The 17,805-nt window shown below is 39.3% G+C and overlaps 1 protein-coding gene across 3 annotated transcripts in view; it reads right to left on the bottom strand.

Moving 5' to 3' along the window:
• ZDHHC20 (zinc finger DHHC-type palmitoyltransferase 20) overlaps positions 1–17,805 on the bottom strand; it is a 57,835-nt gene that overhangs the window by 21,429 nt on the left and 18,601 nt on the right. For all 3 annotated transcript variants that reach the window (XM_043477621.1, XM_043477619.1, XM_043477620.1), the window contains exons 2-5: positions 13,252–13,278; positions 9,573–9,676; positions 5,023–5,143; positions 206–275 (exon numbers count right to left, since the gene is read on the bottom strand). In XM_043477621.1, the coding sequence (XP_043333556.1) occupies positions 206–275; positions 5,023–5,143; positions 9,573–9,676; positions 13,252–13,278 (322 nt within the window). The remainder of the gene's footprint in view (positions 1–205; positions 276–5,022; positions 5,144–9,572; positions 9,677–13,251; positions 13,279–17,805) is intronic.

Genomic DNA, 17,805 nt, shown 5'->3' with positions numbered 1-17,805 from the left:
GCACACATACTCAAAGATCTAAGTGGTGCAGGACTGCTACCTGCGGGGACTTCAGCGAGTGTTCTGGCTCGGGCATGGGCTCCTGTCAGCTCTGCACACACAGCAGTGCCGGGAGCCGAGGCAGCGTCCTGGCGAGTTTCTCCCCCGGCCTCCCCACACACCAGCTCCGGTCCCGGGTGAATGACCGCCAACAAGGAGTACTTACACGTCACATGCTGAGCAGTGATGCGCTCGGTCAGGCTTAATCAGCTGACACCTTTCACAATATCTGACGGCTACATTTAAGAATTAAAAGGAAGTTGTTGAAGGATATGTTTTAGAATTGAGTTAATACGACTATAAAATCTGCTTTCACTTTTTATAAACAACTCTGGGAAACTGACAACTGATAATTTAAAAATAATACCAATAACTAAACAGACTTTTTGAGAAAATTTTTGCAGGGTCTCAGATGACTGAGTAGACAGAAAAACTGATGTAAATACAGCAATCAGAAAAACTGCAGTTTCCATGGTGTTTTGCCAGAAGAACGATGTTGCCGTGACAGAAATGAGGGGGTGAGGGGGTGGGTACGGGAGGAGGGTTCGGTTGTTTTTCTCGCTCTTCAACAAGCATTCAGAGTCTCTACTCTGAGACAAACACTGCTTCATGCTGAGAATATACAGTTGAACACGACAGACTTCCCTCCTACCCCCAAGGTGTTAGGTTTTGTCTGGCTTGAATTTGGACAACAGGTCACTCAGGAACCACTGTCCTTTGGAAGCTGGAAGTACGAGAATGGAGCTCGAGTGGGCACACATGCCAAGGTGAATGCGAAGCCCTGACAGTGGTCTCTAGGGGCCCTGGGGGAGGGCTGGGCAGTACCCTTCTGAAACCCTCACTCGTAGACGTGGTAGATGTGTGACCCCAAGTGCAGCTGCCATCCCCTGCCACCTTACAAGTGAGTGCTAGGGTGACCACAGCCTTGAGTCTGCTGACTTACATGAAAAAAAAGGTTTAACTCAGCTCTGAAAACTATTCAGAAAACAAATTATTTGAGACACAGTAAACTAAACATCACAATATTGTGGTGTCAAAATCGCATGGCTGAAAACAGCTGAAGGAACTGTAGGAAAAGAACGGGACAAAAGCACCTTGTGAGGCAGGGTTAAAAAGTGCAGGAGGAAGAATAAACATTCAAGAATGCAAAAACAACTAGAACAGAAAAGTACAAAGAAGAAAAATTTTTTAAGCAGTTAGACTGACAAAAAGCCACCAAGTATGGTTAGGAAGAATGAAAGCCAGTTGCCTGGAACCTGCTGGAAAAGAAAAGAGGCCGGGGTGCAGACAAGTTACAAAGAGACCTGCAATCATGGAGAAGAGAAAACAGAGTCGTAGTTGGAACACATCAGAACCTAACCTTTATTGCTGTTTTTAAGAGGAGATGTACTCTGAAGTATACCTGCAAGCAGAAGGAAGAAAGAGGCTGGAAATTTTTAAGCAAGATTTTTAGGAGCAAACCGAGGGAGAAGGAAAGACAAAGGTCACCGATCTCTATGTAAGTCTCATAAAAAGACAAGAATGCAGACACCAGAGGGAGAGGCCTGCGGACAGCTGAGCATGGGCAGGGCAGCCCCAAGTCCAGAGGCGGCCAGACTCAACCACCATGATTCACACTGGTTCTCTCCCACTTACTCCCTTGTGACCTTGACAGTAACTTACTTGCTAAAAGACTCAATTTCTGCTTTTGTTAAATGCAAATAATATCAAGTGTAGCAGACTATTGTGCAAATTAAAAAAAAAAATCTTCTGGAACTTATCAAATTCTCAGTAAAGCAATTATTATTGTTATGATAATATTATTTCTGATAAAACATGAAGTGAAGCTCCAGGATGGGAAAATTAGTGAAGAGAAGAAAAGGGAGATTTTTCAAGTGTATATATAAACAGCCATTACAGAGAACACCCAGGAACAGCTTCGCCCCACAAATGCCTACTGAGTGCCTGGGGCAAGGTGCTCACTGTGTTAGGACGAAGGGCGGAGCTCCAGGGGCCAGAACTTCAGGACTGAGTCAGGTCGTGAGGACAACAGAGACAACCACCAGACAGCGAGCTGGGATCAATAAGGTAGGAAGCTGAGAAGTTTGGAGAAGACTGTAAAAATCACTTTTTGTTCAAGTGAACAGAAATGGCTGAAGAGGTAGACAGCAAATTAAAATTTTAAAGTACTGACAGAGTTAGGAGAAAACAATGATTCGAGGCAGACAAAAAGATATAAAAATAAAAAGTGGGGAAGGAGAGTTTTAGTACAGCTGACCCAGGTAATGGTGCAGGATGAGCCGGAAAGAAACACTGGCCATATCCAGACTGTGGACGGGGGAGCTTAGGAAGACTCATTTTTGAAGACGTCCACATGGTTCTGCTTCTATTAGGCACATGGTTTAAAAAGCACAGGAAGGAATTCAGCGAAAGTCGCCACCCCCGCTGTGAAGGCAGAGCCATCACGTTCACTATCTCTGGTCTAGGAAAGGTCCACTTCATACAATGTGTGGTTCTATATTTTGTTTTTTAAAGGATGTATGGTATTATTTCCATAAAAAGAAAAAACCCAACGTTTGGGATTCTAGGCAGTAGAAATGGAGTATAAAACAGTGCTCAAGGGCAGACTGTCTGCAGTCAGAAGATAAGGCGTGAATCCCAGACCTTGCCACTCAGGGACTTAAGGGACCTCACCTGTGTCACCCTTCATCTCTAACATGGGGACAAGTGTGGTGCTGTCTCAGGGTGGCTCTGAGGGGTAAATGATCACCATAAAGTGCCCAGTATAATTCTGGTGTAATAGTCAACAGATGAAGGGTATTTTTCAGATTAGTAGAAAGTCATTATAATGAATGAAGAATAATAAAGATTTAAGGGTAAAGATTTTACGTCAGTGGCTTTCAACTCTTTGGAGTTACTGCTCTGAAAATCAGATCTTGCCATGAACAGGCTACTTCAAGAAGTACCTATAACTTTGTATATAATCTCAGAGCTTCGTAAATCTTCTAGAATCTTGGTCTTGGGGTTAAAAACATCTAGGAATTTCCTGGCAGTCCAGAGGTTAGGACTCTCAGCTTTTATTTCAGGATGGCAGGGGACACGGGTTTGATCTCTGGTCACAGAACTAAGATCCTACATGCCTCCCAGCATGTACACACACACACAAAAAGTCTAATCTATGGAACTACAACTACTAACAGCTGCCGTGAACTAGACATTTTATAGTTAAACATAAGAAGGATTATTTTAAATTAGCTTTTATGTACTGAAAGTGTATTACTATACACCAAGATCTACACTCAGTGCTTGTCTCATTTACCAACACCTCCGGAGATTTAGATGCTAGCATTCTCATTTTAAAATGAGGAAACCAGGCTTAGAAAGTCTAAGTGATTCTCATGGCACTAAGAACTAAAAAGCTGGGGTTTGATCTGAAATCCATGGTTTCATTCTACACAGTAACATACTGGTTGTGCAAAAGGACAGTCCAGGCACACCTGGTTTCATTGTGCGTCACAGACCCTGCGTTTCTTCACAAACTGACAGTCTTTGGGGACCCTGAACGGAGCAAGTCAACTGGTGCTGTTTTCCCAGCAGCATGTGCTCGCTTTGTATCTGTGTCACATTTTGGTAATTCTCATGGTATTTCAAACTTCATGATTATTATATTTGTTATGGTGACCTGTGACCAATGACCTTTGATATTACTACTGTGATTTGCTCAAGGCTCAGATGATGGTTAGCATTTCTAGCAATAAGGTATTTTTAAATTAAGGTATGTTCGTGTTTTTCTGACATCGTGTGATTGCACACTTGATAGGCTGCCTTACAGTGGAAGCATAACTCACACTCACTGAGCAACCAAACAGTTCATGTGTCCCGCGTTACCGCAAGACTCGCCTTACTGCAGTGTCTGGAACTGAACCCACAGTATTCTTCAAAGGGTGCCTGTATTAAACGCATGAAAACTTAAATGTTGGTCAAACATCCCCTCCTAAAATCTAGCACGGATTTTAAATTTTCTTAAGTCAGCATATGTACAGAACTACACAAAGGAAAAACCTCTTTTTATTTCCCCTTGGAGTTGAGCAGCAGAGTGGGTTTCAGAGGCAGGACATCTTTCCCCACACTGTCTGTGTGACCTTTACTAAGTTACCTCACCTCTGTTTCCTCATCTGTAAAGTGGACACGATAGCGTCTCCCCACAGGGCTGGTGTGAAGCTCAGATGAGCTCGTATGTGTAAAGGACTTAGATCGGACTAACTGTCAGCTGTCAACATTATCTGGTATTTGAATGAATTAATGAGGTATATAATACATAATTTTAAACAACTTCCTACAATTAAATAACCAGCTGGGCGACTCACAGACCCGTCGCCCTCACAGGCCCGAGTGTCGGTGGAGCCCAAAGAACAGAAGCACCCACAGCTTCTAAGCAGACAGTGGCCTTCCAAGTCCGGCCCTCTGAGGGGTAGCTTTACAACCTTAACCAGTTTCTTCCCGTCTGTGGCTTTTATTTCTCCCCATTCTAGGTTAGCACATTCTTGATTTTTTAAATATTACTCAGGGATGATACAAATGTTCAAATTCAAACCAGGATTTCCAAATGACAGTTTACTAAAAATTGTAAATGAAATTTTTAGCCATGAAGGATGAGCTAGAAAAAAAATGCAGAATAAGAGAGATCGACATTAAAGTGAACCACATAAAAAGTCTGTATGAAACTAGACTTTGTATCTGAAATACCTGTATCTCAGGTAAATCTATCTCAAATACCTGAGATAGATTTACCTAAGATAAATACCTGTTTTCATATAAAGGTACACACCTGTATCTGAAATACCGTATAAGATACAGAACACAGAAAAGTCTTGTTTCTGCAGATGCCATTTGTGACAACCACAATACCCACTTAGTAGTCAAATCATGCAAAGATATTTTGGCAAAAATGACCACATTTTCAAAATTCTTTGGAGAGGGAACTATAAGATTTGTTTTTCTTACTCTTTGAAGCTGATGTGGTGTAGATAGGTAAGTCTCTTGCTGCTCTTCTCAAAATTTCTTGTTGTCTTTCTTGGCTGAATTCCTTTTCATAACGTTCCTTCACAGAATTGGATAAACAGAACTATAGAAGGAGAAATAACTATCAATTCTTTTCAATCCCATGATTATTAACTATCATGCTCAGAAAAACAAGCTTTATCCAGAACAGAAAAAGACAAATATTTCCTTCTATAAAGGCAAAATTTTTCTTCAAATTTGTTTAGGAAGTTAAATCAAGCACCTTTTAACAAAACTACATGCCTTTGACAGACTGAAAATATATGTCCTCCATGCTAATGATGGCAAAGAACATGAACTAAATATTTTTGCATCTTTTGTTTTTTACAGAAAAAATTAACTTTCCCCATCAAAGAGGGCTTAATATACATTTTGTGCTAGTAAAAGATTTGCTGTTTGAAAGTGTCAAGAGATTATGAATCTTTGGGAAGATGTTCAAAGACTCACTTGCTTGGGGGCAAATCACAGGCAGGGGTCCTGCTCTTTTCTGGCCAAGTTTCTCCTGAGGACAACTTTTACTGCTTTGTTTTTGTTTTTAAAACGCTAACCAATCAGGGAACTTTCTCCAAAACTATTAAGGACTGTCAAGGCAAGCACAGTCTCCTTTTCTCAAGGAGCAGTTCTTTTGTAGGGCTGCTTCCAGCTTCCATTTCTCAAGTTTTAATCCCCACGTGGTGGGTACCATTTCCCTACAAAGGACGTGTTTCATTGCTTCTTTTCATGTCATCCCTGTATCTCAAGGACCTCAGTTTCACAACTCTATTTCACGTAACCAGGAGCTTTTATTAAATTTCTCTTGGTTTTTATTTCATAGATTTCTTTTAAAAAACAAAAACTGGCCTAAGACATGCTCTTGATCATGTTTCATACAATATTGTTCCTCAACTATTATTTACTTACAGAGTTTTGCTTGAAAAGGCCTAAGGAGTCCTAACTGGAGCTTCATCTTTTAAAGTTTGAGTACTTGGTCTACCTGCTAACTCAAGTATCAAAACCTGCCCACCCTCAATGACTCGTCATCAGTAACGGCACTGCCTCTTCTGTTAAAAACAGGACAGCACAGCACAGATTAGGAGCCCTTGGGATAAGGAACCTGTGATCCCACGCATCTCAGGGCAATTTTCTAAGACTGCATAATTATTGGCAGAGCTGATAGAAAAACACAAGTCCCTTGAGTTAGTTCTGCTCTAGGATGTTTCTCTCTATGCCGCTAATGTGAAAAGATGTTTTTGCCTTTTACAGACTTGTTCCTCTAACCTAGACTAAAACACAGTGGCTGAGGCAACAGAAGAGTCCTTTTAGATCACCTAACCTGGCTTCCACCACCAAGCCACAATGGCACAAGCAATCCCCCAATTAGGAAGGACAAGAAAGAACTTGGACGTATGAACTGGATAGAAAAAATACACACCATCTTAAAGCTGGCTCTGGAGGTCACCTATGTAAATGCCCAGGCACTTCTGAGATCCATCCCCTCCCGAACACTTTCAGGTACAGAACACTTCCCTACTCTGTAAGATGGCCCACTCTCCTTTAAGAAAGCTAACTTGCTAGAAAGTTCTTCCCTGACAAGATACATTTCTGAAACACTCAAAATAGAGAACAAAGATCATTATGAGGTGAAGTGAAAGTTGCTCAGTCGTGTCCGACTCTTTGCAACCCCATGGACTATACAGTCCATGGAATTCTCCAGGCCAAAATACTGGAGTGGGTTGCTGTTCCGTCCTCCAGGGAGGATCATATGGTATAACGTCAAACACATACTTGGAAAAAAGATGCTCTCATCAAATTTTGCAGTTTCTCTGTAAAATCTGAACAGACTTCCCTGGCCTAACTGTTTCTAGGCAGGCCTCAAAATCATTACTTTTCCTTACGAACTATGGTTAAGAATTATGAAAAGTTTAAATCAAATGAAAATATCAACAGATACCAGGATTTTAGATGAGTAATGGAACAAGATAAAACTTAAAATGAATTTAGAACTTTGAAATTATTACTGTTTTTCATTAAATACTACTGAACAGAATTCAAATTATGAAATGTCATTATCTTAAACAGTGTTCAGATGTTTCAATTTAAGTGTATGTTTGGTACTGTCCCGGGTACCAGGGATTCAAAGATGAATAAAAATATAGCCTTTGCCTTCAACAATAGATTCCTATAGTCCAGTTACGAACGTTAAGAATTACAAATGACAAATTATCAATTCTTTACCAGGTGTGATCAAAGCTCCCTCAGGAGGGGTGGGGGCTGTCCATGAATGTTTCTTGGAAGAAGAGGTACCTAAATTGGGTTTAGAAAGATAAACAGGAATCGTCCAGGAAGGTAAAGCAGGAAAGAAAATCTTGGCAAAAGCAGCAGCATATGGAAAACAGAGAGGCGAAATGGTATATTGAGGGCAACATGTTACTTGAACACAGACTTCCAGGAAGAAGTAGTGGAGATAAAGTGAGACTTCAGCTCCTGAGGGACTATAATCAGGAAGCGAACAGACCCCTGGCAACAATGTGGGAGTGGATGGAAAGGCTTAGGTGCTGGGCTGAATGCTAACTGGGTGCAATATCGTAAACACAACAGCCAAAAAAAGTAGCAGTTAGATGGCACTTACTATGTGCTTGGCATTCTTCTAAGCACTTTCCATATAGCAGTAATAATATGCTGTAAGTACTACCATTCATGTGTGTGTGTGATCAATCTATTTAACCCATACAACAATCCAATGAGGTGTGTACGACTGTCACCCTGACGTTACAGAGGATGGCTCTGAGGTCCAGGGCCGCGGCCCCAGTGCCCCGCAGCCAGTAGAGCAGAGGGAGGAGGCAGACGGAGCTTGTACCTCTGTAATAGCCTGCTTCTCAAAAGTAATACCAACTGTTTTCCTTATTCTGTTTCCTGTAAAGACTATTTAGTTTTATACATGATATGTTTCCAATAGCCATCACATTACTGGTAATCCTTTTCAATTTAAGAGATTAAGGGATGGATGGCAGCTTGTAATTAACTTTAAGGGCCAAATAATTATTAGCAAATGCCTGAAGAATATATTTGAAGCAACAGTAAGCTTGATTAATGGTTTACATTATCCCTTAAAACAAAAGTGCCCAACAGAAACAATGGGCTAATGATCATTTGGCATCAGCCACTACTGCTGACTGTACAGGCAGAACCCAGCAATTCTCCTGGGCACCTGCCCCAAAGAGCTACATGTTTGTGTGTGCTAGAATGTGGACAGCAGTCCTACACCCAAATGCCCATTAACAGGAGGCCAGATAAGTAACCCGTGTCACACAGCACAATGGAGGACTGAGCCACAGCTATGTACAACAGCACGGAAGAATCACACACAAGGAGAAAGTTCACGGAAGGCATGCAAGCAGACGTTCTGTGTGACTCCACCCACACGAAGCACAGGAGAAGGGAGCCGGAGGGAGCACGAGGAAGCTCACGGGATGCCAGGCATGTTCTGCTTCTGGAACTGGGTGCTGGTTACATGCATGTGCTCAGTTCATGAAAACTCATTTATTCATACATTTACAGTATGTGTAGTTTCTGCATAATGTTCTTCTACAAAAAGGTAAATGGAAGTAGATGTCTTTAAACCTATGTCTGTAATTTTTAATGCATTCTGATGAATTTAATACAAAGGGAAGTAACTATATTATTATGTCATCTAACATTTGAGTGCTAACCACAAGGCAGGCCCAATGTTAAAAGCTTTCCATGAATGAATCTCATTTACTCCTCACAAACATCCTACAGGGGCAGAACGACTGCTGGCTCCACCTTCCTTGGATTCATTAAAAAACGTGTTAGAGCAGAAGATCAAACACAGACAAGTCTAACTCTGGAGAGTGTGTCCTTCTCCATCCAGCGTGCCCCTCTCTGTCCAGCGTGTCCTCTATCTAGTGTGTTCTGCTCTATCTAGCTATGCTGAACTTGAACTGAAGAGAATCCAGTTGGCTGTATCAGGTGAAAGGGACACAACGGTCTTCAGTTTTACTTCACATACGTGTATACTTGTGTTATTTCCTAGTGAAACTTCCAAGCAGAAAAAACACTAGCCACACTAAGTATCACAAGCAACAGCACAGACGATTTGTTTCCCATAATCAAAACACTTTATTTACTTGCAGCTTATTTGTTCAGGCCTGAGAAAAAAAATAAGTGTTAAGAGAGTTTCTAAAAATAAACTCTATTTTCCTAACTCAATTCTGTCCCTTAAAATTTTTCACTCCAGTGACATAAAGTACGTCTTTAAGAAAACACAGCATGGCACAGCTAAACCGTAGTGCCATCATGGGTCTTTTACGAAGGACATCAGTGGGCTGTGTCTTGAGAGGCTGACGACTCACATTCACAACGCAGTTACCGAGCAGTTTATGAATGGAAACAGAACAAACGCTTCATGTAATAGAGTTTCAACAAAGGTAACACAGGGAAAACAATCCCTTCATCAGTGAAAGCATTTGGTAATTTACCAGCATTAAATTTACCTCTTTGGAGGGGGAAGCGGGAGATGTGAAAATTGTCATCCAATAGGACCATACAAACATAACAAAGAACAGATGGAAAGCCACAAGGTAAACAACGGCCTTTCCTGGTAAATAAAAACAAACAACGTTTCATTGAATCCAGGTGAAAACAGGAAAAAGCATCACATGTTAAAACACAGTATTTAGAGTCAGCAGGCTCAATCCAATAAAAAATTTAATTAAAACATACTAAGAACATCAAATATATACACTCTTTTATCTGCATGATGTAACACTACAGATATGAAAAAACACTCTGTTATTGCATTTAAGGGTTATCGGCCTGGTTTATAAGTAAAGATTTGATTTTATTAAGTTGCTGAAGGTTTAAGTTGAAATCTTAAAAGCATCTCCTTCAAAAGCACTTCCTAAAAGTTAGATTTTAAGTGAATTAAAAATTATTTAAGACAGAACATTAAATCCAAGGAATTATAAAACTGAAAATAAACAACTCAATTCCTGGATTATTCACAAAAGTTATCCTAAATGTCACTGTCCTTTTCAACACAGGGTAATGTAAAAGTTTAGACACTCTGAATCTCTCCCATAACTGTTTCCTAAGTGGATTAGTGTAACATTCCAACATCATTAACTCACTGATATAACTAAAAACTTTTTGCTGTGTTCTGTAGTTTTTCTATCTGTAAGAAGATAGAAAGAAGCAAGAGCTATCTATCAAGTGCTTAAATCCTTTTTCAGTTTGGAATGTTGTACCACAAACTCACTGAAGAAAACAAAGCACAGACAAGCATAAAAGTTTGAGGTTCTACTCAATTTTTAAAGTTCAGATCAAATGTTACTTTTTCCAAAAGGCTCCTCTATTACTTTCAGAATTTCTCACTCCTTCACACTATTCTTTCCAAATGATTTACTCGGACTTCAATTAAAGCACTTTAAATGAGTTTCTTTTAATCTAGCTGCCTAATACTGATGAGTGAATAAATGGAAAACATTTAGACGGTGTCTGACACGCAATAAATCCTCAGTGAATACTGGTTATCGTCATCACTGCTATCCAAGCATGTCAATTCCTTCTTATCAAAATCTGTGTTTTTCTGTGCATTCCCTATTTCAGTGTTTCCCAAGTTTATGGACTGATCTGAGTTTTCACTGGTCTGCAGTTAAATGAGAAACACTGAGAACAATGCAGTTAAGTTTTTAATAAAGCTAACGTATTCAATTTGAACAACTGTCCTTTTTGCCCTGAGGTTATTCTCCCTTAAGTTTTGGATTTTAAAAAATGCTTTTAAATAAAATGATGATAATAAATTGACCCCAACTTGCTGAACCCCAACATTTCCTTCTGCAATTACACTGGTTCACACTGGTTTAACACAACAGAAGCCTAAGTCACACTGGTGATCGAAACAGGAAGCCAGGGCTTGAGGACTCCTCAATACACGGCTGGCTAATCTCACAAAATGCGTACTTTACTTTCTAGCTCCCAAGATCTGTGTCAAAGTAAACATCTGTCTTCTCACTGCCAGGGCCCTAGTTCCTTGACTGCTGCTCATCTCGTCTGGGTCACTGCACAAGCCAGCAGGTGTCCTTGCCTTTACTTTCTATGGTTCCTGGTTCATCTCAACGGTCAGTGGAGAACATGTGGCTCAGAAGTTTCTTCTGCCCACTGGCTGTGAAACTCCTGAGAAAGCGCTCCACCTACATGACTAACAAACGCATGCTAAAACTCCAGAGTTTCCTAGTAACTGAATTTAACCGAAGAGCCTCAATCAGCCCTTCCACATGTCTCCGAGGAGACATAATGTAATCCTTACTTATAACCCTCATGATGGTCTCGTAGGTATCCTTTCAGTTTACAAAGGTAAAAACAAAGGCTCAGAGAACTTCATACCTTGCCCAGTGTCACTTACTGACTAAATGACAAAGCCAGAATTCAAACCCATATATGCTTGATAAAAATCCAAGGTCTCTCCCACTATGTCATATCTAAAATTATCCTCTCCATTTCTCTATTATCTTAGCATCACTCCTACTTCAGAGACAGCCAAGTCCCACATGAAGTCCTAACCACAACTTCCTTCTATTTGCAAATACGCTTTCTTTTCATGATCACAAATATTGTCTTCCTCATTGAAAACTCTGGTTCCTCAAAACTCTGCATTCTCTACCACTTCAGCTCCCTCTAGGCTAAACCCTATGGTCTAACCAATGGATTCGGTATCATTCTTTCATTTTTTTTTTTTCCCCTTTGGGAAAAAATGCTAGATCTCAGCCTCCTACCGTTACATGAACATGGAAGTCTTTCTTTACCAAGTCTGCAATTTTATCTTCACCTAGCTCACATCACTTATTATTAACTGGCTCCTATATTCAATCAAGTTTATCAATCCTCAATTATATATTATTGTAGAGCTTTCAGATAAATGGTAACCTTGAGGTTACTTTAAACTTCTTAAACATTTAGCTACTTACAACTAAGGCTAGAATATAAAACAATACACTCTTTAACACTGTTAAACATTTAATATTTCTTTAGAATATTTCTGCTCTCCATAAGAACAGATAGTTTTTCCCTTAAAAAATCTTTACTTTCAGATAAAGAAATAAGAGCTTAAATAAATCTTTTAGTATACTGCCTGGAATACAGTAAGTGCTTAATAGATGGTAGTTATCAGATTATAATATAAATAATAACAGGAAATATTATTTTTAAATAAGTTCAAATTAATGGGATTACTAATAATCCCATATATATGCTATACATTATTATTTATAAGTAATACTTAAAGTAAAAGTTAAAATTAAATCAAAGCTGAAAGAAAAAACTGAATCTATATCAAAAAAGTCTGACTCAAAAATCACCTGTAACTGAATTAAAAAAACAAATAAGCAAACAAAAAAACTTCACCAAAAGACTCAAGACACGGGGAAAATAGCCCCCTGAAATAATGATTCAAGTAAAAGTTCTTTTATAAGAACTTCAGAAATTCTCTACTTTCTGTACCTGTGCTTTCAACACACAGGAAATAGTTTTAAGCAAGAAAAACAAGCCTATCAAGATTGTCTCTACTTATTCTATTACTGAGAAACTAGAAACCAAGTCAACTTGAGATTTACATGCTTAAGGTCTATTTTCAACATAAGAACATTTATTAATAATTTCTAGGAAATTCCTGGTGGTCCAGTGGTTAGGACTCCCTGCTGCCACTGTAGGAGGACATGGGTTCAATTCCTGATCATTTTAATAATAATAATTTCTAACTATTCTACTGTTTTAGAAGCTTTGATTTTTGTATCTCAAATTCAATTTTACTTCTGAAATTTGATATCAAAGGACATAAAATTTTATTTCAATGAAATTTTGAGTCATGATTCTTCTCTCTACACACTGTCTCCTTGACTAGTCATAAAAACTTTAATTCCATTTCAAAATGAAGTAGTACTATAATTTACAAATTCAGTCTGGTTATTTAATTATTAAATGACTATGAGTAGTAAAGTACTATTTTAAACAAAAAGAAAAATGAGAACAAAACAAACCAATAAAATTTAAACTTTAAGAATGTATATTTTCTTTCTGAAGACCAAAACAAACAGTCATCACTAAAGTAACAAGTATATGGGTTGCAATTAAGACACTATGTCATCTACTTGAGAATAAAAATTAAAAGTGCCTTACCGTTTTCTCCATTTCCAGAAAGTGTAACTAGAATAGAAGAAAACACAGGGAATAAATATACTTTAAACACTTTTTTATAAACTTTATTTCAGGCTGACTATTCATCTTAATATCATTTTCATAAACATAAAATTTAGTTACAAGATGTAAACGCTAATTCAAATTCAGAATTGCACACTCAAAAAAACCCTGAAAAATTAAAATTCAGATTCTTCTTTATCATTAACACTGTAATCATATTAAAATTTTTTTTCAGACCGTTGTCAATTTTAAGTATGTCAATATGATTATAGATATGTTTTCTTTCGCTCTTTTCTTAATGTTGTCTACATAATAAATAGGATTTTCCTCTGTGGCACTCAGGAACAGAGGAACTTACCCCTGCAGGGGGTAAGCATTTTTTTCTTTCTAGTTTTTGAAACCCCGAGAACAGCTTCTGGACAGTCCAGTGGCCTCTGGGTACTATAGATTCTACTACCTCAGTCTCTTCAAATACCCCACCCTCTCTCATTTCTCCTATTGCCTTCTTTCAGGACTTTCTCAAATTCAATGGCTTAAAGCTACTCTCTACCATTAGTTTAATACATCCTCACTACCACTAAATTTAAAGATCAAATACGCTTCAACACCCCTGGTGACTTTACAGAAAGAAGTCCAAAGTCTTCAGAGCAGCAAACACTTATGCCCTCTGTGATCTACAATCTGATATTTCTGAGGGACACTGATAAAAACCTGAACAAGTGCAGGGGCTTCCATTCTACACAGAAGAGTCATCATTAACATGTTCTCCTGAGGTTAATCTCATAAATTTAGTATTATCTCAGTGAAAATACTTTTTTTTTTTAACTAGTCAGATCCCAAATTTCATTTGTGGAAAAATAAACCTATATGATGAGGTAGAAAATTCTGGAAGAGATGAAAAATGAAGTAGTAGTCATGCTAAATACTAGGGCACAGTATTTTAAAAATACTACAAATGCTCCAATTATTAAAAAACAGTTGTACCAGCTCATGAATAAACGGATCAACAGAACAGAACAGAAAGCTCCCAAGTGGTTGTTGTTCAGTCCCTAAGTCCAGCTCTTTGCAACCCCATGGACTGCAGCATACCAAGCTTCCCTGTCCTTCACTATCTCCTGGAGCTGGACCCAAATACATGCAAGGATTTACTATGATAAATACAGGATTTCAAATCAGTGTGGATAGAGCCAGTAAGTAGCATTAGGACACAGGAAGCCATGTGGGAAGATACCACTGAGACTCACGACACAGACCAGGATAAACTCCAAATGTACACCAAAGACTGAAATGCAAAAAATAAAAATAAAACAAAACCATGGGTATACTAGATGAAACAGGAGGAATCTAAAAATATATACACTTTTGGAGCTGAGTAGGTGTTTCAGTTTATGACACGAAACATAGAAGCCACAGGAAAATATCAATATATTTGATTTTATAAAAGTAAATGCTTAAAAAAAAGTAAACGCTTGAAAAAAATCACTAAAAAGCAAGGGAAAAAAAATAGTCACAACTGTTACTATAGACTAAAAACTAATTTCTCTATTTAAAGAGTACCTACAAATCAGTAAGAATTTGTTAAAAAAAAAAAACTCCAAAACACTACTTTTTCACAGAAAAGGAAATATAGACATCTCAAACAGAAAAAAGATGGTCAACCTCATTCATAACAGAAATCCAAAGTAAAACTACAGAAAGATAACACTTTTAATAATCACATTAGTGAAGATCAAAAGCTAGTAGCCTACTTGTGATCACACTGTCAGAGCAGAGTTCTGGTTTTGACTGCATCTGGCTGACAGCGTCTGGTCTGCCTCATTCAACTCCCCCGAGACAGCCACGCAACTGTGGGATGCAACAGAGCTGCTGCGCCCCAAACAAAGCTGGACAAACCCAGACTGAGCAGAGCTTACTTCTCCCGGAGGGCTCTCTTGACCACAGGAGCTGGCTCAACACATCGCCTGGGCACACAATCCTATGGCATTCTAATCCCTTATCATAATACCACTGACACTGGCACGCAATTGCGAGTTTCTAGTCGGCAGCTCCTTCCAGATTTCTCCTGGAGCAAAGGACACGACTGAGTGACCAGCACCCAGCATGGGTGGTGTGGAGACAGCCCTCAGTATCTGCCAGCTGCCCACAGATTACAGACACAGGCCCGTTAGAAGCTGTCTGCAGAGCCTCCAGCCTCACACAGGCGTGTTCCGTTTTCCAAGGATCCCAATACAGGTGAAAAAATTCTTCTGATAATAAATCCACAATTACAAAAACATTACATATACCTAAATGGTTACAGGTGCCTTTTAAAGGTATAATGAATGTTTTTCACTCGATCATGTCAGTGACCACGTATCATCTCATTTGCAGATAATATTAATCTAAACTTAAGATTTTTTGTGAACATGAGAGCTGCCACATGCCCTTCTCCACTTAACGCCCCCCCTTTCTCATCTCTGGCTTCCGTGGTGGCTCAGATGATAAAGAATTCACCTTTAATGCAGGAGACCAGAGTTCGATCCCTGGGTTGGGAAGATCCCTGGAGAAGGGAATGTTTACCCACTCCAGTATTCTCGCCTGGAGAATCCCATGGACAGAGAAGCCTGACGGGCTATAGCCTATGGGGTTGCAGTCAGACATGACTGAGCTACTAACATCCTTTCTCACCTACCTCCCCCTTAACTGAGACTGAAAATCCCAGATACTCTCACTTTACCACCATCCTCTGTCTCTACTCTGGCCATGTGATATAGAGCCATGGCTGATGAATATGTCTTTGGTAAAGGAGAAATCATGGTGGGAAAAAAAGCTTTCTTCCTTGACAAGTGAGAACGTGTGAGGAGACAGCCGTATTACTGCCTTCATCCAGCTTTTGCCTTGGATACTTAAAATGAAGGGGATGCTGACATCTTGAACAGCCAACCTTTGCTAGACGTGGGATTCTGGGTTGATAGTTCTCCTCTAACACTTGAGAAATGCCACCACACTTCCTTCTGGCCTCCACAATTTCTCATGAAATGCCTTCTGTTGTTCTAACTTCCCCCCAGAGGTTAGGTTTACTTTTGGCACTGTTTTTGACACTCAGCCGTTAGTTCTCAAAAGTCTGACTATGCGTCTTGGCATGGACTTTGCGTGAGTGCCATCAGTGAGAGCAGTCAGGAGGGTGGACGACAGCACTGACAAGGTGCTGCACAGGGAACCGTCTCCGGGGGCAGATTACTCCATCTGGGGCACTTGCTGACGTGGTGACTTCAAGCCTCTCCTTTGTAAAGGTTCACTTCTCACTTTGACAATGAAATTGTTTTGTAGGGTAAAAGGTTAAGGGTATGTGAGTATCTTCTTCCCCTAAAACTTTCCACATAATGGTTTTAGCATCCACCGGTAAGCCTGGCCTGAACCTATTATTTTGTAGAATTAGAAAAGCACCATTAAACACGCCTATTATTTATTTCCATACTTTTAGGCTGGCATTCTTCTGCAATGAACTTTCCCTCACTGGAGATGAACTAGAGTCATTCTAAAAAGGCAGTACAAAAATATAATTATTTCCCTTTAATCACCCATTTTCAGAATAAGATTTTGGTATAATATTCACCTCCACTGTTAGCAAATAAATTTACTTTTTCCCTTTTTGAATATCAATATAGAATTTTACAGATTTTATTTACTCAATGTGTCATCAACCACACTCACTTCCTATGTTCAAATTATCTCAGCTTGGCCTCTTGAATCGTCCTCGTTGGTCTCTGAGCACTTCCTAACACAGCACAAGATGTCTAGGCTCACTGTACATCCTCCTCCCCTGGACCTGATATTAGCCATTTCTCCAAGGGGCACTGGTTCCTTTTAATGATATTTAATATAATTTTGTTTATTTATTTTTGGCTGTCCTGGGTCGTGGTTGCTATGTTGGCTTTTCTCTAGTTGTAGCAAGCAGGAGCTACCCTCTAATTGTGGTGTGTGGGCTTCTCGTTGTGGTGGCTTCTCTTGTTGCAGAGCGAGGGTTCTAGGGCACTCAGGCTTCAGTAGCTGTGGCTCCCGGGCTCTGGAGCAGAGGCTCAATAGTTGTAGTGCACAGGCTTAGTTGCTTGGTGGCCTGTGGGATCTTCCTGGAGCAGGGACCAAACCCATGTCTCCTGACTGGCAGTCAGATTATTTACTACTAATCCACCAAGGAAGCCCCTTTCAATGACATTTGGAGACCAAGCTTTGAATTCTAGTGGTGCTTAGAGCTACTGGTGTTTCATTGCTTTTAGGCCCTTTGGATTACAGAAATAGTACTATACATTAGAAGTAGTGTTATACATTTATATTTCCAGTTCAAATAGAACATTGGTTTTTCTTAATTTTTTTGGCATTATACTTGTATCTTTTTACTTTCACAATAAAAATCTCAGTTCCTAATTTATTAAATTTATCCTAAAATATATAATAAAATAGTTTAAAAACTACATACTAGTTTAAGATTTCTTTGAAGCTTTGTTTTATTCTGTTTTGGCTTTAAATGACAACCAGCTAAGGAGTACTATGTTC

Source organism: Cervus canadensis, chromosome 9, assembly GCF_019320065.1.
Source record: "Cervus canadensis isolate Bull #8, Minnesota chromosome 9, ASM1932006v1, whole genome shotgun sequence".
NCBI classification, from domain to species: Eukaryota; Metazoa; Chordata; class Mammalia; order Artiodactyla; family Cervidae; genus Cervus; species Cervus canadensis.
The sequence above is the reverse complement of the archived record's forward strand: the minus strand, read 5'-3'. Positions and strand labels throughout refer to the sequence as shown.